This window comes from Carassius auratus, chromosome 43, assembly GCF_003368295.1.
Source record: "Carassius auratus strain Wakin chromosome 43, ASM336829v1, whole genome shotgun sequence".
Taxonomy (NCBI): Eukaryota; Metazoa; Chordata; class Actinopteri; order Cypriniformes; family Cyprinidae; genus Carassius; species Carassius auratus.
This window is the reverse complement of record NC_039285.1, coordinates 20,509,385-20,534,019: the sequence shown is the minus strand read 5'-3', so window position 1 is coordinate 20,534,019 and position 24,635 is coordinate 20,509,385. Positions and strand designations below refer to the sequence as shown.

Below are 24,635 nucleotides of genomic sequence, written 5' to 3'. Positions count from 1 at the left end.
GTGATGGTCTCACACACACACACACACACACACAAACAGAAACACAAACACGCATGAGATGATGAGATAAAAATGAGACAAAAAAGCATAATATGCACACAAACACAAAAAAAATGCTGGATGAAAACACACACACACACACACACGCACGCACGAACACACACACATACACAGAAAATGAGGCAATGTAATAAATAATGAAATGTAATACATAAAGAACAAACATCACTGCAAACACACGCAGCACCACTCCACACACAAACAGGGAATTACACACACGTCCCCCCAAATAGAATATATGGGTAACACTTATAAGTTCCCATTAGTTAACATTAGTTTATAGATTAACTAACTAACATTAATATATAAGCTACTATAATCATGTATTGTTTGTTGTCAGTTCTTCTTTAATTTTAGCTAATAAAAGTACAACTGTTCATTGTTAGGTCATGTTAGCTCATGTCCCTCAACACAACAGCCGCATTTCCACTGTCGGGCCAGTGCGAGCCAGGGCTTAAAGCGGGCCGGGCGGGGCTCATAGCCCCGGGCCAGTAGCACCGAGGCCAGAATAGCGCAGGGTTTCCACAGTGGAGCTTGAAGCACTGCTGCGCGTCACTAAAACACGCCCTTTACATGCCTCTCATGAACAACGTCATGCAACCTCATTATTTCACCAACAAAGAGAAGTTATCAGAAAACTAAGATATAAGTCACTGGAACATGTGCGATCACAAAACGAAGATGATAAAAGCGGCCGTTTGTTTGCATGCTTTGTTATATGTTCAAATTCAAAAGCATCGTTGTTTTAACTATAGAATAAGTGATGCATTGATCATATTGATTTAATTTATTAGGACTCAAAATTAATCACACATAAATACACTTATTTCTATTTTATTTATTTATTTTTAACGCTCATGAAAATAGCCTGCTTATTCAGTCGAGTCTGTTTCTGTTAATTAGCCACAGTAGCAGTCATATTTAGAATGGATGATAATATCTCTATTTTTATAAAAGCTCCCGAACAAAAAACATTATTAGGCTATATTCTTTTATGATAGGCAACGTGAGAAAAACTCTCGAGACGAGGCTTGTGACAGATAATATAAGTTACTTAATAAATACACGATTGTGATAGAGAATAAGGAGCTGACGTCTGATTTCTTCAAGCGGTCATATTTTACCATGTTTACTATGGTAACATGTTTAGCGTGCATATCTTTTTCATCGCTTATAAATATTTCTGCCTTGTATGGTGATTATAATACACATTGGATCAAGTTATTTCAAACACTCGCTGCTGACTGAAAGTGAGTTTTGAGCTCGACTTATTTAAAAAAAAAGTGTTTAATGCTGGTGTTAAAGCTGTTATCTTTCTGAAATGATCCTCAGCGCAGACTCTCTATTTTTATAAAAGCTTCCAAACAAAAATCATTAGGCCTATTATATTTTGATGATATGCAACGTGGAGCTAAACTCAAGCAACGAGACGACAGATAAAATGTTACTTAATAAATACACAATTGTAATAGAGAATAAGAAGCTGACGTCTGATTTATCCAAGCGGTCATATTTACCATGTTTACTATGGTAACGTTAATGTTTAGCGTGCATAGTCTTTTACATCACTTATAAATATTTCTGCCTTGTTTAGTGATTATTATCCACATCGGATCAAGTTATTTCAAAAACTTGCTGCTAACTAAGAGTGAGTTTTGAGCTCAACTTATTTTAAAATGTCTTTAATGCTGGTGTTTAAGCTGTTATCTTTCTGAAATGACCACGCTGACGCTCTCTAGACATGGAGAAACTCCGCCTTTGTTCATAACTCCTCCTCTAGCCCCAGCTGGCCCGCTTTGGCCCAAGGTTTTCGTCGGGCCAAAAAAACCTGGCCGTTGGCCCTTAGGAAGCCCCGGTGAGGTACGATCAACCCCCGGAAGTGACAGTGGAAACGCGACTGGCCCTCGTAATATTGTACACCCTAATATACATATTGTTTTTATTTTTATAATATACTAGTAAATGTTGCAATTAACATTAACATTAAGATAAATAAATGCTAAAAAGTAATCTGTTAGTTAATGTTAACTAATGTAGTTAACAAACTGAACCCTATTGTAATATATATGGTAGTCTTTTGTAATCTAATCACTGGACTTTTATGTGCTTCCTGATAAAACACTAGAAGTCCATCATTCCTATCTCATTTCCTGTTCCTGTGTGGAGGAAGTGCTTCTGAGCTCTTACTCACAGCTCTCAGGCTGTGCTGTTTCCATGATAATGTTACTATGTTTACAAGCCTCAGTCTGAGGTGGTGCTTGATTGTCAGTCAAGGTCGGTGGGTCAGAATCTGTGACCTTTACATCCTCTGACCCTGTTGCTTTGAGAGCAGCTGACAGGAGATGAAATCTGATTATGAACTGAGACCCCAGAGACCGTTTTCAAGAAGTTTAAACAAAAAAATCAATGGAAGCAAAAACAGCACTTGAATGAACATAGAAACTGTAAAACTAAAAAAAAAAAAAAAAAAATGCTATTAAACTTTTGACAAAGGCCGTTACGTATATATTGTGGACTTCGTTTTCAGATCGCAACATCAACAAACTCCTCTGGCAAGGCAGAAGACTCACCTGGAGTGATTTCAGGTGGCCGCTTGGGTCTGACGATAAGTTTGGCTCCACCCCCAAACACGGCTGCCCACATGCGGTTGTTGAGGGGATGAGCAGCCAGCCGGAAAAGCTCGTTTCCAGAATGTGTGCCAAGACCATGAATCAGCAGACTGAGATAAACAGCCACCACTGCCTCACACAACATGACGTTCAGACGAATCTGATCATCACCCTGAGCACACGCCAGCAGACTGATCAGAGACGACACACCTGAGACAGAGAAAACATCCACAATGAGCCTCCATCCAATCATTTCTTCTATAAATGAATTCTCTCTACTATCAGTCTATCCATCAATTCATCTATACAACATATCTTTTATTCATTCATTCTGTCGTACATCAGTCTATTCATCCATCCATCCATCCATCCGTCAACCCATCCATCATATCCTCTACATCTATTCATCAGTCCATCTGTAACTACGTCCACCTATCTTATTTTCAATCCATCCAATTTCTCCTCCGTTTACCTGTCCATCCGTCCATCCATCCACCCATCCACCCATCCAATCTCAATCATCTTTCTGTCCTTCAGTCCATTCATCTATTAATCCATCCATCATCTCCTTTAAACATTCACTGTTGCTCCAGAAGGAAACACGATGCATTAAGAGCCAGGGGGTGAAAACAGGATGATGTCTCCCAAATTTTTCTTATTTTGTAGAAATAGCATTTTTTCCCCATTTAGTAATGCCCTTGGGAAGCAACAGAAGATACTTGCATGTTTCAATCTTTTGTGATCTTTCTGACTGATCTTCCATCCATCCATCCATCCATCATTATCCTATTCCATGGAGTCTGATCTGATATGTGTTACCTGGCCACTGTGCAGGGGCAGTGGTGGGCGTTGCATGTTCCTCGATGCTCTCGGTGCGAAGTCTACGCCTGTCGCTCAGTAACAGCCCCTGATAGACCATCCCTGTGAACTGACTGGTCTCCGACTGACTACTAATCACACACACAAGAAAAGGTGGGCATGAGTCAGTGACTGTGTGTATATGTTAGAATTAACAGAATGGTATGCTGCTTAGATTGTCTGACAGTAGTTAGAACAATTATCAGTAGTGGCATGTTTGTACCTGTAGCTGTGGCTGTCACACAGAGATTGGTAGATACAAGCTGATAGAGAAGCAGCGAGTGTGTGTAAAGCATTCACCTGAAATACACATGCACATATTAGCAGAAGCACGCAGAAGCGCACACACACAAAAACACTCACGTGCGAGGTCACCCGGCATTTCTCACCCGGTCATCCAGTATGTCGGGGTGTGGTGGAGCCTCCATCTGGACAGTGGTGTAGAGGATATCATGTATGTGGTTTCTGAGATGCAGGACTGGATTGGCGATGACAGTCTTGGTGGGGGCGATGCTGGCCGACAGCAGGGGCAGAGTGGTGGGTAGGGGGAGTGGTGATTGAAGCTGCTTCACTGTCATTTCCTGAGGACACACAATCAACAAATAACATGAGAACACACTCAACCAACCAACTGTTTGCATGAGAGCACAATATAAATCAATCAACACGTTGAACCATCATGTGAGGACATACTTGCTGTGATTCCTGCAGCAGAAAGAGTAACTCCATCCTGACAGAAGTCACTCCTCCACCCTTGGCTCCATGCAGACTGCAGTAACTGAGGAAGACTCTGAGCAGAGCCTGATTCTCTCTCAGCCAGGATTTCCTCCGCTCTGCATGCAGCTGCTTGGCCTGCAGACGCCGTCGCTCCATCTGATGACGTTCGTATGCACCTGCTTCACCACGGATTTGTGAGTCTTCCAGATCCAGAGATCCATCATCTCCCCATTTCTCCAGCTGACCTGCAGCCGCTTTCCCCTCAAACTGAAATACACACACACACACACACAAACAGAATATCTAGAACAGATCAGGAATGGCCAATATATAACATGTTTTTTAAGTGTTGGATAATATTTTGCTGGAAATGTACAACTAATCAACACCATGGATTTTGCAATCATTTTAATATGACTCTTGGGACACTAGTTTTTCTCTTCCTTGCATATTTTAATTGTGTCTTGGAGTTCAAATATGAACCATTTAATTCATTTTCATAATTCAGTTCTTTTGAACTGTCCATTACAATGAATCGCTCACAACACGATTCATCACTCACAGACTTCTTTGTGTGGTATTTTGCATTATTGAAATGATTAGTGCACACTGTTTACTACTACATATTGTTACCTTGCATATAAATTAAATAAATAGAATTGCTTTTGTTCATTTAGTGAAGATTGGGGACATTATTTTAAACTATCTTTCTACTGTGTTTTAGATTTTACATTTAACATTGTCTTCAACTGCTGTTCCTCTGAAAAAAAAAAAGATCTTTCAATGTTGTGATGAAATTGAAGTAGACTTGTTATCACTGGAAAGTGCAGTTACTATATTTTCAATAAACACTGAAACATTACAACATGATATTTGGCCCCCAAAATGCGAATTTTACAAAAGCAACCCTGCCAAAAAACTTATATTTTAACTCCGGGAAGAAATTTTTATCGAGGAACCTCCTGGAAACGTGATTGGCTAGTTTTGGACTAGTTTTGAGAAACAACTGGGCAGGATTTGTTGTGAAAACCTGGCAACCCTGATCTGAACGCACGTGCTGGAGATATACTTCTAATTACAGGAGCGTCTTTACTGATGAGATGCGCATGAAAAATCGCGTTAGATTTTTTGCATACCCCTAGTCAAAATGTGGAACACTACAGAGATTGACCATCTCATGGCATTTAGTAGTTCTTATACAGTACAGCACATAGTATAGTGGTTTATCAAAATCCTAATCAAAGGTTCATTCTGAGATTGAAATCTTGCAATGAGATGGTGAGAATATACCTTATAGTTGCAGATGTAGTGCATGGCCTCGATTTCCTTCTCCAGCCAGTTGTAGAGCTGAAATCGCAGTTTGCCACCATCCACCTCATATCCTGTTGCCAGCGTCCGCAGCTCCGTCATGAGAATCTTCAAACAGGCTCGGAACTTCAGCTGTTCGGCGATCACATCCACCTCTGACTCACCCTTTGAGCCTTCACGCTGCATGGCTGCTGATTTAGATGGCTTTTTGGCCTCCTCATCCTCCACCTCTGGTTTCTTCATGGTCAGCCCACCCTCTTCATCTTCTTCCTTATCATAACCCCAATCCAACTGTAGACCCTCATCCTCCATTTTAACCATTGGTTGACTCCAGTCCAGCCCGGCAGAGGACTCTGCTCCCCAGGCGAGATCTGAAGCCTTTCCACCATTCTCCTTTGGCTGGGGGGCACTGACATTGGCCACAGATGAGCCCTTACTCAGAGAAGATGCTTTCTTAGTGACTTTAGGGATTTTGGATAAGACCTCAAGGGCCAGGAGTGGGCAGCCCACCTTAAAGTGAGCGTTAGCGGTGGTGAAGAAGAGTTTCCGCTCTATCAAGTTTATTTCATCTGCGCAGTTACGTTCTGATGTTATACCAACTGCAACCCCAGATGCTTCGGGCTTGGCAAAATGTCGTCTAATAATCAGAGGGTGTGCACGCAAGTAGTTATAGAAACTAAAGACAACAGGATTGCAAGATTTCACCAGAACATCTGTAAAAAAAGAGAGAAACGTTCCGTCTCAAACACTGTTACTAAAATTATTTGTTACAAATTTCCTCACTAGTTGATTGATAGTAGTTTAAGCATTCATCAGTAGCTATCATATTGCTGGTTTATTAAAGCAATAAAATCAGTTGTTGTAATGCAGTGACTCTTTACCAGGGTTCTTATCATCCTCTTTGTAAATCTGCTCCAGCAGTGTATCCAGAGCTCTGGTGTAGTCCTTCATGATCCAGTATGCAATGCTCCTCAGGAATGGGTCAGGGTGCAGTTTGGTACAGGAGAAGCCACTTCCATCTCTGTTGCAGCCAAGAACCTTCTGGTACAGGATACCCTGACAGGTGGAGGAACTCTCATAATCAGCCTCGTAAAGACGAGCGACAATCATCGCAAGCTGGATGTCCTCCATTTTCTCCAGACAAACCTACCAGAGAGACAGACCAGCTTGTCAAGAACATACACCGGTCACAGGGCTGTCAATAGATTAAACATTTTAATCAGATTAAATCACATTTAATCACACAATTAATTTACTATATCCAGCAAAGATTGAAGGGTGATTCAACAACAAAGAGCTTGTTTACATTTTTGTGCCGCAGTATTTTAAGTTGTTAAGGATTGTAAAATGAATTGCACGTGCTAATACATCAACACTGACAGCCCTAATTTCACTCGAAAATAAAGATAGCTGAAAAACAATAAAGCCTAATTATATTTTAATTTTATTACATTGTGACATTGTCATTACAAAAAAAAAAAGAATGAAAAAATCTAATATTATTTAAAATTGTAAACCATTTATACATTATTGTATATGATATACTGCCTTTATACGGATTTAAACAGAATTACTGTATTTTTCAACTCTGAAACATCACTGTATAGCGGAAATCTAACGAGAATCACCATAAAATTATAATATAAATAATGACAATTGTTTAAAAACGTAATGCTATACTACCGAAAACATGGAACATCATAAAAATAAATATACATTTTACCTTTTTAAACGATATCAGGCTTTTATTTATTTATTCATTTTATTTATTTATTTTTGTGCACAACTATATTTGACTTTTCTATCGATTCAAAAAAAAAAAAATAGACTAAAAGCAGAAGCAAAGCTCATTTACATTCCTAATATAGCTCCACACATCTCATTTTGACAACCTACATACTGACGTAATCTCTCATGAGTGCTGTTATCACTGTGCTTTGACTGTGTGCTGTCAGACATCCAGCCCAAGGTAAATTACAGCTGTTATGTTTAGACTAAAATGAACCGCTCAGGGCTGTTATATCACACTCCACACTCCACTCCAGGAAATCAACAACAGACACTTTCTATATTCTCCTGGGAATTAATTTCAGCATAGTTAAAATAGGATAGTGCAGACCTCAATGGCGTCTTTCAGGGAGCCAGCGAGCAGGAAAAATGCAGCTGACTGTTCAAAGCGCTGTTTGCCCAGGAGAGAGAAGGCGTTCTTTAAAGCCGCCTTCCTCCAGCGGTCCTCACTGAAGTTATGGCTGAAAAACTGGGTCATCTTCTCATCATGCTGAGACCTACACAGAAATCAATACATTATTAAACAGGCGGAAAGCCAACAGCAACACAGCATCAAAAGAATAGCACACTGCATGAGAGATGCAGCTTTAAGAAGGTAACACTGTCTCTATGAATAAGAGTCAGAGAGTTTTGAAGTACCTAAAGAGACCCCAGAGAACAGCCTTCTTCTTCATGGCCAGATAGAACAGAGCTGCATCCAGCGGATCATTATGCCTCTGAAATGCTGCTTTGGCTACCTAATGCAAAGAGGCAGAGATGTATTTTTATTTATGAACTGTAATATCACCATTGCCATACAGTATGTACTCAAAGATCTGTTTACACCAAAGAAGATAATTATAAAGATCACTATAATTATAATTTTTTTTAGCATCTACATTAATGGAAGACAAGTTTTGGTTTATTCTAAATGCCACTTAATGTCCAAGCTCTTTAAATCAGGATGAACTCTGATTGGCTGTCATTGTTTTTATCATTTATCAGCTGGATAAAATCGTTCTGACAGTGATTCCAACATTCATTCTGAGCCGTTATTGTTATAGTTCAGGTGCATTCTTTTAAACTTAGAATGATTTTTAAGACTATATTGATACGTCCTTGGTGTGAACGGGTCTAATATTAACTGAATTAAAAGACAAACAAATCAAAATAAATAAATAAGATGAACTAATATTACACTACATTTCAAATGAAGTGAAACTGTATAGAAATTCATTGAACTAAATTAAAGTCAACTGAAGTTAACTCAAATTAAATGAATTAAACCGAACTGAAAGTGAACTTGAAATGGAGCAGAAACTGAACCGAGTACAAACTGAATTAAATTTAAACAAACTAAACTGCACACAAGTAAAATCGTAGTGAATTAGAAATGAATTTAATTTAGTCAAAGTGAAACAGAAAATGAAAAAGATCAACAGACTTTAAATATTTTGAAGGAAGGAATCAAAATAATTAAACAATGGTTACTGAAATTCTCCTTCTGATATTACTATCAGCCAATAATTTTCCTTTAATTATTATTGACTTTATGGTACACTACTGGTTAATAGCAGTGGTTCCTAACCTAAAATATTATGGCTGTCCCATAAAAAAAAGAAAAAGAAAAAAAGAGTGATAATCAGATGTGCTTGATTTGAGAGATATTCAAAATGTGTATGGGTGGGCGACCTTGAAGAACAGGATTGGAAATTACTGGTTTCTTATTTGTAAACAACACTATGTGTGCGCAAGTATGTTTTCGTGGTCTCACCTTCTCCACCATTCGCCTCAGTGTGTTAATGTTTCTGACCCACCATCCGGCGCCCACTGCCCTGAGCTCAGACCACTGTGGATCTCCTCTCTGCATGGCAGGAATCATGTTCAGCATCTCCTCCTCAGCTTCTGAGTGGAACGCCCATGCAAAGTGACATGTGGACACACCTGGACACACAAACACAGTATAAAGGCAGATTCACACCAAGACCAGAGATATACATGAGGCTTTCAATCCTTAATAACAAGTGAATGCAGAACTTACGGCAAGCAAGCAAAAAAATAAAACCAATCTAGATTTAATACACACACACTTTTTCTTTTTTTTTCTCCACATTAAATTTTAATGCTGGGCCCTTTACTGGTGTTGGAAAAGCTCTTGTATGAGGGAACCATATACCACTTTGTGTGCAGATGGGAGTGTGACGTGTATATGTGTATGTAAGTGAGTGTGTTACCCTGGTGCAGTAGCTGCATCCTGTAGAGTGGGGGTAGGGATGTCAGCAGACAGGTATGTAACCTCATGGCCAGCAGGTAACGTAGACCACACTCATCTAGAGCATCTCCACCTGCAGAAACACACATTTACCACACCATAATCCTTAAAAAATATAGCATTTTTTACTTCTGATTCTTTATCTACAAAGCAATTACACTGCATCAGTTTCGCAAAGCATGACATGAGATCATCACTCTTAAGATATATGGATCTGTCATCAAAGAGTTTTAATGCTCAGAGCACACAATCCTGAACATAATCCAAACCACAATCTGCATCACCACTGCATCAAGAGACTAATATAAACATTTTAACAGTACCAAAAAATCCACCACATCAAAACTCAAGAGACTAATTAAAAACTTCCTCTATTGTGAAATTGCGGATTGAACTTTGAAATTCATCAGCAATCTAATGTTAGGTGAATTAGAGCTACAGTATAAACTCTTGCATGCCGTATGATTTATCCTACTGTCCCTGAACCTTTCTCCTTGCATCTTGGCTCTAGCAAGCTAAATATTTATACCAAGGTTATTCCAAAAAAATATTTATTATGGTTCTCTCTTTGTGTACATGGTTAACCCTACTGACATACTTGACATTTAGCCAACACAACAAGTATATCACATTCAAAAGATACTCGTTAATACTATCAGAGACAAATCATTTTACTTCAACTCAGTATTGTCAAAAGTATCGATGTCAGTGCCAGTCGGTCTTGAAATGTAAAAATGATACCATTATATCCCGCTATCATTCTGAGCGCCGCTGAGCAGGCCATCTGTGTAAGTGCTCAGTGAAGAGCCTGAAACGATGATCAGTGTAGCCAATCACAGATATATCGGTTGCACTTTATTTCACAGTACGTGTACTAACATGTACTTATAGTGTACTTACAGTGTATTTATCTAAGAAAGTTCTGGTAACACATGGGGTAGGGTTAGGTTTAGGGGTAGGTTCAGGGTTAGTACCTAGTCATTACATAGTTATTGTAATTACTATAATAAGTACATAGTATGTACACGAGGAACAGGACTGTAAAATAAAGTGCTACCGATATATCTGTTGAGTGCGTGAACACAATGGCCAATCAGAGGTGTTTAAGAATCCACACAACAAGAGCTAGGATTGTCCATCCCACTAACAAATGCTACTTCGGTCTCTTTTTTTCTTGACAATATTTGCATTTATTTAAAGAGACAACTATAAGAAACTCAATCGCTTGTTGTTTTGTTGAAAAGTGTAAAGACTATGGTTTTGTAAAACCAGAAAAACAATGCTTCGTTTGAGCATCCAGATTAGCCCCAATACTGCAACACTGGCTCAACCTATGACTTTGATCTATTTTTTTGACCAATGAGAAATGGTGGGGGGGGGGGGGGGTTTGAAAAACCTGTACAATTATTATTTTCATTATTTTTGAAAATTTGGTAACCCTTGTGGTGCAAAATTACATCAGTATTAAAGTTGGTACAAAAAGTAAACTCACCAGTGTACTGTTTATCTGTGGGTCCTGCTACTTCTGCACTAGTAGTCGCCACGGTATCAGCAAGAGCCACGAGGAACATCTGCTCAAGGCGTGTGAGACCTGGCAGGCTGGAGTGCATAAGATGTGAAGACAGCACTTGTGCGTGTTCAGGGCCAAAGTACGTGGGGCCGTACTGTGATAGGTTAATCACACGAGTCTTCTTCTCTGGTTTCTCTGCAGCAAAGTTCACAAAATCATCAGTGGTGACAGTCTGCACCTGAAACAGATCAGAGTACTGATCCTCTGACTGTTTTTGTGTCTCACGCTCTGCCCCTTTTCCCACTTCCTCTCCCATCTTGTAAGAGGTGTCCTGGTCTGCAGAAAGCAGTGCGTATAGTGGAAGTGGGGGAATGGAGCTGATTTCGGTGTAATCTCGCCCACCATCACGGCCAGCAACAATAATGTCTTTTGCCGTGCTACCAGTCACGCTGATGGTTCGGGATAGATGCCTCCTGGCACCACCCTCACCTGCTTCCACATCCCTCACCACTGCAACTTCTCCAGCAATGCACTTGACCAGGTGTGCCAAAATGGCCTTAGCACGACGTACCCTTCCGAGGTCCATAAGCTCTAGCAACTGGGTTGGATGGTATTGCGGAAGAGTGGGTGACAATGAATGGGCAGCCTCAAACAAGCCGCCATCTTGAATCACTGCTGGGGGGCGGAACGCATCATCAATTCCTGCACTACCCTCGAAGACGCTCTTAGATCGCGCTCTGCCCTCATTTGAAACCGATATAGTGCGACCTCCAATGCCCTCTGGAGATGAGATGCTGTTGTTGTCTGAGTTGCCCGGTTTTTCATCCTGCCTCCACTGCGCATAAACCTGCATCTCGCAATCCATGCCTACCACCAGGATGCCATCGCGCACCCAGGATAGGGACACCGGCAGGGATGGGGTACCATCCACAGAAGAGACAAGGTTCACAGACCTCAGAAGCACCCAACGAGAGCGAATTCCCTGCTTTATACTGCCCCCTAGAGGCAAGGTGACTGCCATGCCATCCTTCACTCCTGTCTGCTCTGTGACAACCCCTGAGATACGTCCATACATAAGGATATTGGATCCAACCCCAACAGTCAGGATGTGCGACCCATCTTCTTTTGACAGCCAGTCCAGGTGCACAAAGTGTTTGATATTAGGGCTGTCTTTGGTTACAAACAGATCTGACTTGCTATAGACAACCAAATTGCTATCAACACTAACACGTGGATCTAGCGTTTTCACAGGTTTGCTAAAATCATCAAGGTGAATCGTCTGTTCCAGGACCCACTCCGAGCCACCCGTCGACTCGCACTCGTAGATGGATACAAGCATGGAGAAGTCCTGAGGCATGCTACCCTCGTTCTCAGGCAACATCTGTTTGAATGACACCGCAAGTCTTCCCGTGTAGGAGCAGCTGACTGCAACGGGTCGGCCCGCAACACACAAAGAGCTGTCGATGTCTTCTTCCTCTTTCAAGAGACTCCATTGCTCCCACTGATATGAACGTGTCTCTTCGGGGTGTGGCACTGATGATTCCATGTCCACCCTACAGTGCCAGAACCTGACACGTCCATCAGAACAGGTGGTCACAATCAGGTACGGAGCCAAACACACAGGGTAGATAGACGAGGAGCTCAAGTGACCTTTGAAAAGAACACCCAATATTTTTATCACCTACATGATGCTTTAACAGCAGAACACAATTGACAAACACAAACCATCCCCTTACACACCCACAAATGGCTTATTATTACATTTTTATATGACCATTAAGACAGAGACTATGACTAGGATGCTAGTCAAATTACAAACAAATTATTAGGGTCCATGTGAATACAGCTATAGTTACAAATGCTTTAATTATAGATAGGGTACTTTTTCATTTTGGACGATATAGTTTATAGTCCTATCGTCCTATCTTCAGCCTGTAAGATTGCAGATACATGACATTATCATGGTAATTCACTGAATTATTAACTTAGTTTTATAGCCGGAGTCTCCAGTATACAGCTAAAAGCAGCCTAATGTTACTGTAATCTATTAACTACGCATTATATCTTTTTGGTCAACATTTTGGTTTATGAGAAAATTTCACGAGAGGGCAGAATTCAGTCAGCAAGCTCATGCACCAAACAACAAAACTCTGGTGTTTATTTGTATGCGACGACTTGTCTGAACGCCTCTGATTGGCCATTGATTTCATAAACTCAATGTAACAAATAAGCCCTAATGTTAATTATATAATAATACTAGCCTGATATCATCAAAGGCATCAGCCATAGGTGATATCTCTGTCTATCATCGATATATGATATGATCGTTCATCGGCTAACTTTATTACTTTTCACTTGATTTCAATAACCCCCATATTATCATACAATTGTGAGTAGAGTATTTCTACAATGGCATCAGTAAACTGAAATCTTGGTGCACATTAGTACATCTTGTAACCCTAAGCCAAACCCTAATCCTAACCCTAACCATATAGTAAGACTATGTAGTTAATTTATATTATTCAATACTTAAATGCACACACACACACACACACACACACACACACACACACACACATATATATATATATATATATATACATACATACAGACACTGAACAAAATTATTCAATGCAACACTGTTTTTGCTCCCATTTTTCACGAGCTTAACTACTTAACTTCTATGTACACAAAAGGCCTGTTTTTCACAAATATTGTTCATGAATCTGTCTAAATCTGTCTTAGCACTTCTCCTTTCCTGAGATAATCCAGCCACCTCACAGGTGTGGCATTATCAAGACGCTGCCTGGACAGCATGATTTTTGCACATTCGATGGTGTCTGGCAATTTGGGGAGGTGTTCTCTTCACAGATGAATCTCAGTTTTCACTGTACAGGGCAGATGGCAGACAGTGTGTATGGCCTCATGTGGATGAGTGGTTTGCTAATGTGAGCGTTGTGGATCGAGTGGCCCATGGTGGTGGTGGGGTTATGGTATGGGCAGGTGTATGTTATAGAAACGAACACAGGTGCATTTTATTGATGGCATTTTGAATGCACAGAGATACCATGACGAGATCCTGAGGCCCATTGTTGTGCCATTCATCCACGACCATCACCTCAGCTGCAGCATGATAATGCACGGCCCCATGTTGCAAGGATCTGTACACAATTCCTGGAAGCTGAAAACAACCCAGTCCTTGCATGGCCAGCATACTCACCCGACAGGTCACCCATTGAGCATGTTTGGGATGCTCTGGATCAGTGTATATGACCTGATCAACCTGATCAACTCTATTGCACTGCGTGAGGTAAATGGTGGTCACACCAGATACTGACTGGTTTTCGGACCCCCTGGACCCCCCAATACAGTAAAACTGCACATTTTAGAGTGTCCTTTTAGTGTGGCCAGCCTAAGGCAAACCTGTGCAATAATCATGCTGCCTAATCAGCATCTTGATAATGCCACACCTGTGAGGTGGATGGATTATTTCGGCAAAGGGGAAGTGCTCACTAACACAGATTTAGACAGATTTGTGAACAATATTTGAGAGAAACAGGCCTTTTGTGTATATAGAAAATTCTTAGATCTTCGAGTTCATCTCATGAAAATGGGGGCAAAAACAAAAGTGTTGCATTTATAATTTTGTTCAGTATATATATATATATATATATATATATATATATATATACACAGTGGGGATCGAAAGTTTGGGCACCCCTTGCAGAATCTGTGAAAATATGAGTAATTTTCAAAAAATAAGAGAGATCATACTAAATGCATGTTATTTTTTATTTAGTACTGTCCTGAGTAAGATATTGTACATAAAAGATATTAACATTTAGTCCACAAGACAAAATAATTGCTGAAATTATTAAAATAACCCCACTCAAAAGTTTGGGAACCCTTGGTTCTTAGTACTGTGTTCTGTCACCTGATGATTTTCGACTGTCTTTCTGTTTTGTGATGGTTGTGCATGAGTCCCTTGTTTGTTCAGAACAGTTAAACTGAGCATTGTTCTTCAGAAAAATCTTTAAGGTCCTGCAGATTCTTCAGTTTTCCAGCATCTTTGCATATTTGAACCCTTTCCAGCAGTGACTGTATGATTTTGAGATACATCTTTTCAGACTGAGGACATTTGAGGGACTCAAACACAACTATTTAAAAAGATTCAAACATTCACTGATGCTCCAGAATGAAACAAGATGCATTAAGAGCTGGGGGGTGAAAACTTTTGAACACGATGAAGATGGACAAATTTTTCTTATTTTTTAAAAATATAATTGTTTTCCATTTAGTTTTGCCCTTCGTAAGCAACAGAAGATACTTGTATGTTTCCCGGTACACAAATTAAGTACAATTTACCTTGATCTTCAAATTCCAAAAGTTTTCACCCCCAGCTCTTAATGCATCTTGTTTCATTCTGGAGCATCAGTGAATGTTTGAATCTTCTTAAATAGTTGTGTTTGAGTCCCTCAAATGTCCTCAGTCTGAAAAGATGTATCTCAAAATCATACAGTCACTGCTGGAAAGGGTTCAAATATGCAAAGATGCTGGAAAACTGAAGAATCTGCAGGAGCTTAAAGATTTTTCTGAAGAATGCTGCTCAGTTTAACTGTTCAGAACAAACAAGGGACTCATGCACAACCATCACAAAACAGAAAGACAGTCGAGAATCATCAGGTGACAGAACACAGTACTAAGAACCAAGGGTTCCCAAACTTTTGAGTGGGGTTATTTTAATAATTTCAGCATTTTTTTTGTCTTGTGGAATAAATGTTAAAATATTTTATGCACAATATCTTACTCAGGACAGTACTAAATTAAAAATAACATGCATTTAGTATGATCTCTCTTATTTTTTGAAAATTACTCATATTTTCACAGATTCTGCAAGGGGTGCCCAAACTTTCAATCCCCACTGTATATATATATATATATATATATATATATATATATATATATATATATATATATATATATATATATATATATATATAAATACACACACACACGTACACACACACAAATACATGATCATACCGGCAGAGGGCGTAGCTCTGATTAGCTCCACCCCTGGTGGAAGGTCTAGCCGCTGACTGTAGACCAGTTTAGAGCTCAGGATGAGTTTGCTGGCTGACTGCAGGTTGGCAGAAGAGGAGGAACGAGGCAGCTGACTATGAGCTGGAGTGGTGTCAGGAGATGAGTCACCATAGTTCTGACTCAAAGGAACTGTCAGCTGGTTCTGGAATACATGGTCATTTACTGGCTCTTCTGCAAAGATTAGAAAGACAGTAAAATGTAACCGTAATCAATCATGAAATGAATTATCTTGAATGCATTTCAGACAGAGATAGAGGGAGATAGAAACAGAGATCATCAAAAAATATAGACAGACAGTACAATACACAGTGCAGATGTACATTATTGATGCACAACGGGTAAAATAGGGCATCATTTCCTTCTAAATTATTTCCATCTCTAAAAAATAAATGAGTCATTAGAGGAAGTATCCGCTTTCCATTCATGAGACTCCCCTCGTGAGACAATTTCCTCTCATAAGCTGTCTGCAGACAGCTGTGTCATCATTTCATAAATAACCCACATCATACGCACCCACACATGCCTGAACCGAGCGCAGATGAAGATGCCACATTTGTAATACTGAGTTCTGATTTGCATCCTTCTCGATCACCACCAGGTAGAACTTTTCTGAGAAAGGAGGGGGCTGGTACTCTAGAGACAAAGATAACCCAAAAGTAATGTTCTGCAAACACTGTTTAAACCATAATTAGAAAGAAAAGGTTTTTGCACCTTCTGCAGCTGGAACATTAATACTGCTGAAATCTGGTATGTCATCATGCGGTTTGTAGCCTAAAATAAAATCCTCCTGAAATACGTGGAGCAGCTGTGTGTTTGAGCCACACTGAGAGACACAAAAATGCATGCAGTATTACACACAACATATTATTTTCAAATTGCAACATATTTGATTAACAGACTATGTTATCTGCATCTGCACATAAACAGATGTAGAACCCACCTGGTTTGTAATGACATCCAGCTCTATGATGCAGCCAGGTCGGGCAGTGGACTGCTGACTCACAATGTTGAATACTTCACCCACCAGTTTCTAAATTATAAAAGCAACCATCAGAGATCAGCTATATCAATTATGTTTACCCTACATTTATCGGCAGACAAGGACATTATTTTGATCAAATCTACTCGTAGAGGCTCTTACAGAGGTCTCTGGGTCGGAGAGTTCATCCAGTAGTTTGCGGGCATCCACCACAGCCTGATACAGACGCAGGTTTTTACCATCAGACGCCACAAAGCACGCACTTGCAGAGTTACAGTATGATCCTGACAAAAACACAAATATTTTGTTACTAATAACAAAGTCCCTTTAAGGAAAATCATTTCACTTTGCCGCCATATTTGAAAGGCCTCTTGGGCATGGAAGTGCAATTTCCTTTAATGGAGAAACATCAAATTTTCCAAAATTGTTCCCCAAGCATACAATTAAATTTAATATCTGAAATCACCAATGAAATCTGACAGGTTTCCAATAGCTCAAATGGCATCAAAAAAACAAACAAAACGTATTATTCAGACTAAAGCAGCTAGTGCGCATGAGGGGCCCTATTTTAACGATCTGAAACGCAAGTGTCAAAGCGCGAAGCGCAAGTAAGTTTGTGGGCGGGTCTCGGCGCTGTTGCTATTTTCCCGGCGGGATAAATGGCTCTTGCGCCCGGCGCAAATCTAAAGTGGGTTAGTCTGAAGTAGCTTCATTATTCATAGGTGTGGTTTGGGCGTAACGTGAAATAAACCAATCAGAGCGCCATCCAACATTCCCTTTAAAAGCAGGTGCGCAAGCTCCATTATGGATTGCTATTATTATGGCGTATTTACCAGGCGCACGCCAGGAGCGGTTCACAGCCGAGGAGACTGATGTTATTGTAAGAGCAGTGAAAGACAGAGAAGTTGTGTTGTATGGGGATGGGAGAATAATTAGCCTGAATAATTTGTAAGCTAGATTTATGCCTATTTTGTTCACATCTTCGTGGCACACCACAATGATTTCCGTCATCTCATGTGTTAATATTTTTTTAGTGTAACAATTTATGATTTGCAAAAATAACTGTTGCATCTGTGTAGATTACATGAGCAAAGTGTATGCGCGTTGTGCACGCTATACATTATGGTCAAGCATGCGCCCTTAAAATAGCATAATGAACAACGCGCAACGCGCCACTGACTTTAGACTAGGTTTTTTCTGGTCAGTGGCGCAATTGTTTAATGGAACAGCAAAATAGCACCAGGGATTGTTTGCGCCGGAACACGCCTCCTTTTTTGCGCTGAACCGCCCAGGGAGCGCAAGTTCATTCACTAGTTTAGCGACGTGCTTCTGTGGAGGGAAAAGCGCGCTTTGCGCAGGTGCAAAATAGGAATGACACATGCGTCGGTGTACAAAGTCAATTGCGCTGGGTGCAAGATAGGGCCCGAGAAGTCCTAAGCGCATGTCTCAGAATGCTGGCTGTTTCTATAGCAACAAGGACTTCTAACAGCAGCTGCAGGAATGCGAGGACTTTACCAAGTAGCTGTTTTACTCAGAAGGCGAGGCTTTGCTCAATAGAGCGACATATTAAGTGTTTACTTATTGAGCATTTTTCCCACATTCAAAACTATACAAGTGACATGTCTTGGGTATTCTGTAGTCTATAGCCTTATTTGTATGGTAATTATTTCTAATGTGGACAATAGTAATAATTTACGAAAAATCAAAAATGAAAAAGGAACTCCAAGGCACTCTCAATTACAAAAGTTAAAAAGACTTTATTATTACGTCTTGGTCACATTAACCTTCTAAAAAACTCCAAAATGTTTAGGCTACATGCCTTCTTCCAGAAGAAGGCATGTAGCCGAAACGCGTTGGAGTTTTTTAGAAGGTTAATGTGACCAAGAGAGTGCCTTGGAGTTCCTTTTTCATTTTTGGCATCTAGTTTCCATTCCAAAGAGCACCTCTATTTTAACCAATTTTGGAGTCCAGGAAGCGCTCCTTTACCATTCTTTTTTCATTGAAGTAATAATTTACGATTATAAAAGTACATTTGCATGGCACCTCTGTGACAGAACTTATGCATTCCAATGTTGATTTATTCACAGTCGAGGATTAATAATTTTTTAAATGACATTGATTCGATATCGATTCTCAAAAGCCGCAAATCACCATTTTGTTTACTAACATACACACATACTAAAGCGCGTATGACCCTTGCAGTGTTTTCAGCTTCTGCTGTCTAACCATGATGATATGAATACACAAATATCATCTCCAGCTGCTCTGAGAGTCACTTCATTAGCATTTTACGTTTTCGTTTGAGAAAACTACTGTCAGATCACATAAACAGCAGCTGCAAATTCCTCACGGCAACCCGTCAAAATAAAAGTTTAGTTTAACATTACTATATATATATATATATATATTACTATTTAGCAGTCTGTTGTGCAGCACTTTGTTTTGCCAAAAATAAAAGGGTTTAATTTTCATTTTTGATTATGATAAATTAATTTCTGATTACCAGAAAAAAAGAACATTTTAAAGGCCCCTATTATTGTTTAAAAAGGACCCTATACAAAAAAAAAAAAAAGATTTGCAGTGCCCTCCATAAGTATTGGAACAGTAAAGACTGGAGTCAAGACATTTGAAAATATGATTAAAAGATGAATATGCAACAAAACTAAAGAATGTCACATTTTATAATTAGGTCTTTCGACACACATTTTACCAAGTTTTACCAAATAAAAAGGACAGCACTTTTAGAGTTCATCCCACTATTTGGTGTGAGCATAAGTATTGGAACAGTTGAATTTAAGGCAGATGTAAAATATTAAAAGCTAATATTTAGTTGCAGATCCCTTGCATGCAATCAGAGCAGTGAGTCTGGAACCCATAGACATCACCAGACTCTTTGAAATGCTTGTCCCCAGCCTTTAATGCAGCCAATTCCAACTGTTGCTTGTTTTTTTGTGAGTTAAATCTGTAGATTGATATGGGCAATCTAAGACTTTACTTTTCTTTGCCTTGATAAAGTCCTTGACTGAACTTGCAGGGTGTTTTTGGTTATTGTGCTGATCCAATGAGTTTGGTGGCATCATACATTAAGTTATCATTAAAATTAAGAGGTCCTGTTCTAGACACAACCATGCATGTCCATGCAATGACATCATCAAGCTTTACAGATGAGGTTGTATGCTTAGGGTCAGTTCCCTTTTTTCTCCACACTTTTGCTTTCCAATCACTTAGATTAAGGTTAATCTTTGTCTCATCGGTCCATTAACGTATCCTGACCAGAGGTTTGCATCTTGCTGTGTAGCTTCTGTCATTTTGTGTGAAATTCTCTGGGGGACTGTAGATTGACAGAGCAGATAAATGGTGTAGATTGAGAGGTTGAAAGGATACTGCTAGGCAGTTTCTAGGGTGTTCTGGGTGGTTGATAGGGCATTGCTAGGCACTTCCTAGGATTTTGCTATGGTCTTCTGAGTGGTTGATAGGGCACTGCTAAGTAGTTTCTGGGTATTCGACAGGGCATTACTAGGCATTTCTAGGACATTGCTAAGGCTATGCTTGCCAGTTTCTTGGTACTACTGTATTGCTAGGCAGGTTGTACGGTGTTCCAGGTGGTTGCTAGCATATATATATATATATATATATATATATAGGCAGATGCCCCATTCGACAGCACCAAGCATGAAGACGTGTCCGCCATCTTTAATGGTCAACTTTACATCATTCACCATAATAATCAGTGAATATTCGAAGATGTCACAATCCTGCACAGCCGATGGTTATAAAAATCGTGGGGATTTAAATTCCAGAAGAAACGGTATAATCTTTCAAAGATGAGAATGTGTTGGTTTGTGTTTTTAAATGTATTAACTCCATATTTCCCATCTTTTGAAACATTGGTAACTTATGTTACTGTAATGGTGAATGATGTCAAGTTGACCCTTCCAATATGGTGGATAGCTTATGTATAGCTTATGTATAGTGGCCCACAGAAACAGTAGCTAATGAGGCATCTACGTATAAATATCGTGATTGCTATGTCAATGCTATAATGTTCTGGGTGGTTTCTAGTGCATTGGGAAGCAATTTCTAGGATGTTACTAGGGTGTTCTGTATGAATGATAGGAAGTTTCTGAGTGGCCAATAATGCATTGTAAGGTAGTTTCTGGGTAGTTGATGTTCAGGATGTTCATAAGATACTGGATAGTTGTAAAGGAATTGCTTTGGTAATTCTGTGTGGTTGTTAAGGTGCTACAGTTAGATGATTGTTCTTGATGGCTGCAAGTCCGTTATTAGATTGTTCTGCTTTTTCACTCGTTAGTCAAAAAGTGACAGCTCTCATCGCTTAGCAAAGTAATAGGGCAGGTATGTTTCAAAGTTTAGGATTTTGTTTACGTTGCTCTCCCTATATCCAAAAATAATGTATTATATGTCAAACTAAACTTTTGATTATGAATTTCTGAAGGTAGTATGGATACAGCTGTGGGGTTAAACTCACCAAGCACTGAGCTAGGGACGAGTGTTGGCAGCCAGGCCACGTTGGAGAACGCAGATGTGTGGAGCGAGTTGATTCGTGCTAGCTCTGACACGCCCCCTGTGCAGGAGAGTGGGCCAATATGATCGACTCTCCAGAGGATCAGCTCACTGTAGATGGCGTTCGGGTCATGGAATGTACGTGTGGCTGCATTTCGCAGCTGTTTCCCAGGAATGCCTCTCATTGGCCTGGTAGGTTGTAGAGCCACACCCCCAATCTGATCTCCATCAGTGCTTCCAGATCCAGAGGGCGGAGTCAACAATGCATTGTGATGAGATGATGTCAGCAGCAAGGGAAGGACGGTGTGACAAGCCAAATCATTGAGATGGAAACGGTGTCCACAGTAACGGAACTTGTGTGAAACTGTGAGGACATTCGAAAAGGCGGACTTCTCAGCAAAGGTCACAGCCCATTGGTTGAGCGATCCATCAACGTGTTTGGACACCATCATGACGGCAGGGCCGATGACAGCAGCAAGAGAGTGTCCAAAAGCACTGAGCCCCGCAGACGCAGATGCACTCTGAGGAACCCGCCGCTCACTTCTCTTATCCTCCAGAGCGTTGCAGTTCTCTTTGTCCATAAAAGTACATGTGTACATCATGATGTTCTTACTGAGGGAATTAGCATCGCCAGTGGGGAATGCCACTGGGATACGAGAGGAGAACGACACCTGAAAGAGAAAACAAATAGAGTTTATTTAGTGTATCATGGTAATCAGTAGTATAAGCATATTAGTGTATTAAAGGGAACATCGAATGCCCATTTTCCACAAGTTGGTGTGATTCTTTAGGGTCTTCATGAAATGTATGCATCATACTTTGGTTAAAATTCCCCAGTGGTCGAGTAAAACAGCACCCTTTTTGTACCTTGTAAAAACAGCTCCTTTCACAGAGACTAATTTAGGTGCATGTCTCTTTAAATGATAATGAGCTACTGCTTATTCACCCTTCTCTTCTCTTTTTATTTTTGTACATTCAGTGTTGCGTTAAAATCAAAAACAAAATAATCCACTGTGTCCTCAGTGGCTCTGGTGTCGGAAGAAAATGAAGACTCTTACGTTCACTTTTACATTTCAACCTCCATTGCTTACTTGTCATTACCATGGTTTCTGAATGAGTGTATTACCTGAACCTGTCTGAAGATGCCAGGTATGAACTCATCCAGATACTTGACATGCCAGACAAGGAAAGATCCATCAAGCGGATGAATAGTGAAAAGCATGTCTGGATTCTTGTTCCACTCCAGGATGAGAGCATCCAGCTTTCGATCCAGCATAACAGAGGGCAGAGGAACACTGCTGCTCGAACCTGGAGAAGAGGCCTTGGTGCTCCCCTCCTGATCGCCCTCCTCATGCTCTGAAGAGCCCTTATCAGACATCTCATCCAGATCTAACAAAAAACACAAAAGAGTACATTGTACATTATACTGTAAATCTGCAGCAAAGAGTCTAAAAGATACAATAATGCCACAATTAAAATAATCCATGATATGTTCTTTACAGCTTTTAGCCCATGTGTCTGTTAGCATTAAGTACACAAACAGGTTTATTCATAAGGCAGTACCGAAGTCAAACTTGGTTGTCCCTTCCTGTTCAAAGTCTTCAGTGGTTTGTTCCAGGTGTTGTTCAGAAAGTTTGCGCAGCAGCTGCATAAACAGGTCCATGGAGGTGGTGAAGCTCAGATCTTTATTATTCAGCCAGTGAACCATAAACCCTCCACTGACATCCTCAGAAAACAGGCCCGATCCAGCCAGTGCTGCGGGGATATCTGATGACAGAAAGAAAGTTTACACTGCTGTCCGTGCGTGTTTGTGTGAATGCATACATGTACAGTATCAGATGATCATACTTCTATCCTCTTAACCCACCCACAAACTGGAACATAAAACTTTTGGCAAATTTTGGCAAAAATGTTTAGTATGCTCTTTTAATAAAGCTTACTGTATCATATTTGATACACAAACTTCTAAGGCCTCTAAATTATAAACATGATCAACTTTACTAAAAAAACAAACAAAACAGTTCTATACAATCTGCTTTACAGAAAAAAAAGGGGTTATTTTAGTATAATTCTAAAAATGTCCACCTTCATGTCGTAGTATGTCTTTTCTTGTGAAATCTTTAATGATTTTTATACAGTAATAAACTTTTGGAAGCTTTTAAATGATTATGATTTTACTTTTTTAACTTTAGTTAAGTGTGTAATGTTGCTGTTAAGAGCATAGACAACGTCTGCAAAGTTACAATGGCCAAAAATTCAGTGCAAAGTTTACATAAAACCTTCCCTGGGAGCATGCAACTACCTGTAATGGTAAGGGGTCATGGAATTTCTGGACAATGTACACCAAGCCATTAGTGAATCAACACACTGGGCCAGCTAACCAATCTGAGCCTGACTGCATTGTCCTATGTCAAATTAGTTTAAGAGTTTACTATATTATACTATATAGTTTACTAGAGCCATAAAAGCTTGCTGCAATACTCAAAATAAATAAATAAATACATACGCAAACTTTTTTAAAGGGGTCATATGATGCGATTTCATGTGTTTCTTTGTCTTTGGAGTGTTAAAAGCTGCTCGTGCATACAGAAGATACGTATGTAAAGTTGCAAAGATTTAAGTCTCATAACTAAAGTGATATTCTTTACTAAAGTGAACGCTCATCCACACCTTCCTAAAACACCTTGTTCAAACATGCCCCACTGTGTGGAATATTCAAGTGTATGAAGTGCATTTTTACGGAGAAAAGTTTCCTTAACCCGGTAAGGGGTGTAACATTTCCGTCACACGCTTGAGTATTTTGGCCAATCACAACGCACTAGATAGCCGGCCAATCAGAGCACACCACTCTTTAGAGAACTATGAGCTTTTGTCTTAAGTTTCATCATCTGGTCCATAAAAAAAAAAAAAAAAAAAGACAAAGACACA

The 24,635-nt window shown here is 39.9% G+C and overlaps 1 protein-coding gene across 5 annotated transcripts in view; it reads right to left on the bottom strand.

The window, feature by feature from the left end:
* Positions 1 to 24,635, bottom strand: part of LOC113061865 (dmX-like protein 2) — a 67,067-nt gene that overhangs the window by 18,185 nt on the left and 24,247 nt on the right. For all 5 annotated transcript variants that reach the window (XM_026231340.1, XM_026231344.1, XM_026231341.1 and 2 more), the window contains exons 10-29: positions 23,271 to 23,474; positions 22,834 to 23,096; positions 21,673 to 22,378; positions 17,346 to 17,467; positions 17,145 to 17,234; positions 16,916 to 17,027; positions 16,718 to 16,837; positions 16,145 to 16,375; positions 11,084 to 12,751; positions 9,554 to 9,664; positions 9,094 to 9,263; positions 7,980 to 8,077; positions 7,672 to 7,837; positions 6,434 to 6,698; positions 5,535 to 6,265; positions 4,221 to 4,511; positions 3,917 to 4,108; positions 3,751 to 3,827; positions 3,489 to 3,619; positions 2,631 to 2,879 (exon numbers count right to left, since the gene is read on the bottom strand). In XM_026231340.1, the coding sequence (XP_026087125.1) occupies positions 2,631 to 2,879; positions 3,489 to 3,619; positions 3,751 to 3,827; positions 3,917 to 4,108; positions 4,221 to 4,511; positions 5,535 to 6,265; positions 6,434 to 6,698; positions 7,672 to 7,837; positions 7,980 to 8,077; positions 9,094 to 9,263; positions 9,554 to 9,664; positions 11,084 to 12,751; positions 16,145 to 16,375; positions 16,718 to 16,837; positions 16,916 to 17,027; positions 17,145 to 17,234; positions 17,346 to 17,467; positions 21,673 to 22,378; positions 22,834 to 23,096; positions 23,271 to 23,474 (5,997 nt within the window). The remainder of the gene's footprint in view (positions 1 to 2,630; positions 2,880 to 3,488; positions 3,620 to 3,750; positions 3,828 to 3,916; positions 4,109 to 4,220; positions 4,512 to 5,534; positions 6,266 to 6,433; positions 6,699 to 7,671; positions 7,838 to 7,979; positions 8,078 to 9,093; positions 9,264 to 9,553; positions 9,665 to 11,083; positions 12,752 to 16,144; positions 16,376 to 16,717; positions 16,838 to 16,915; positions 17,028 to 17,144; positions 17,235 to 17,345; positions 17,468 to 21,672; positions 22,379 to 22,833; positions 23,097 to 23,270; positions 23,475 to 24,635) is intronic.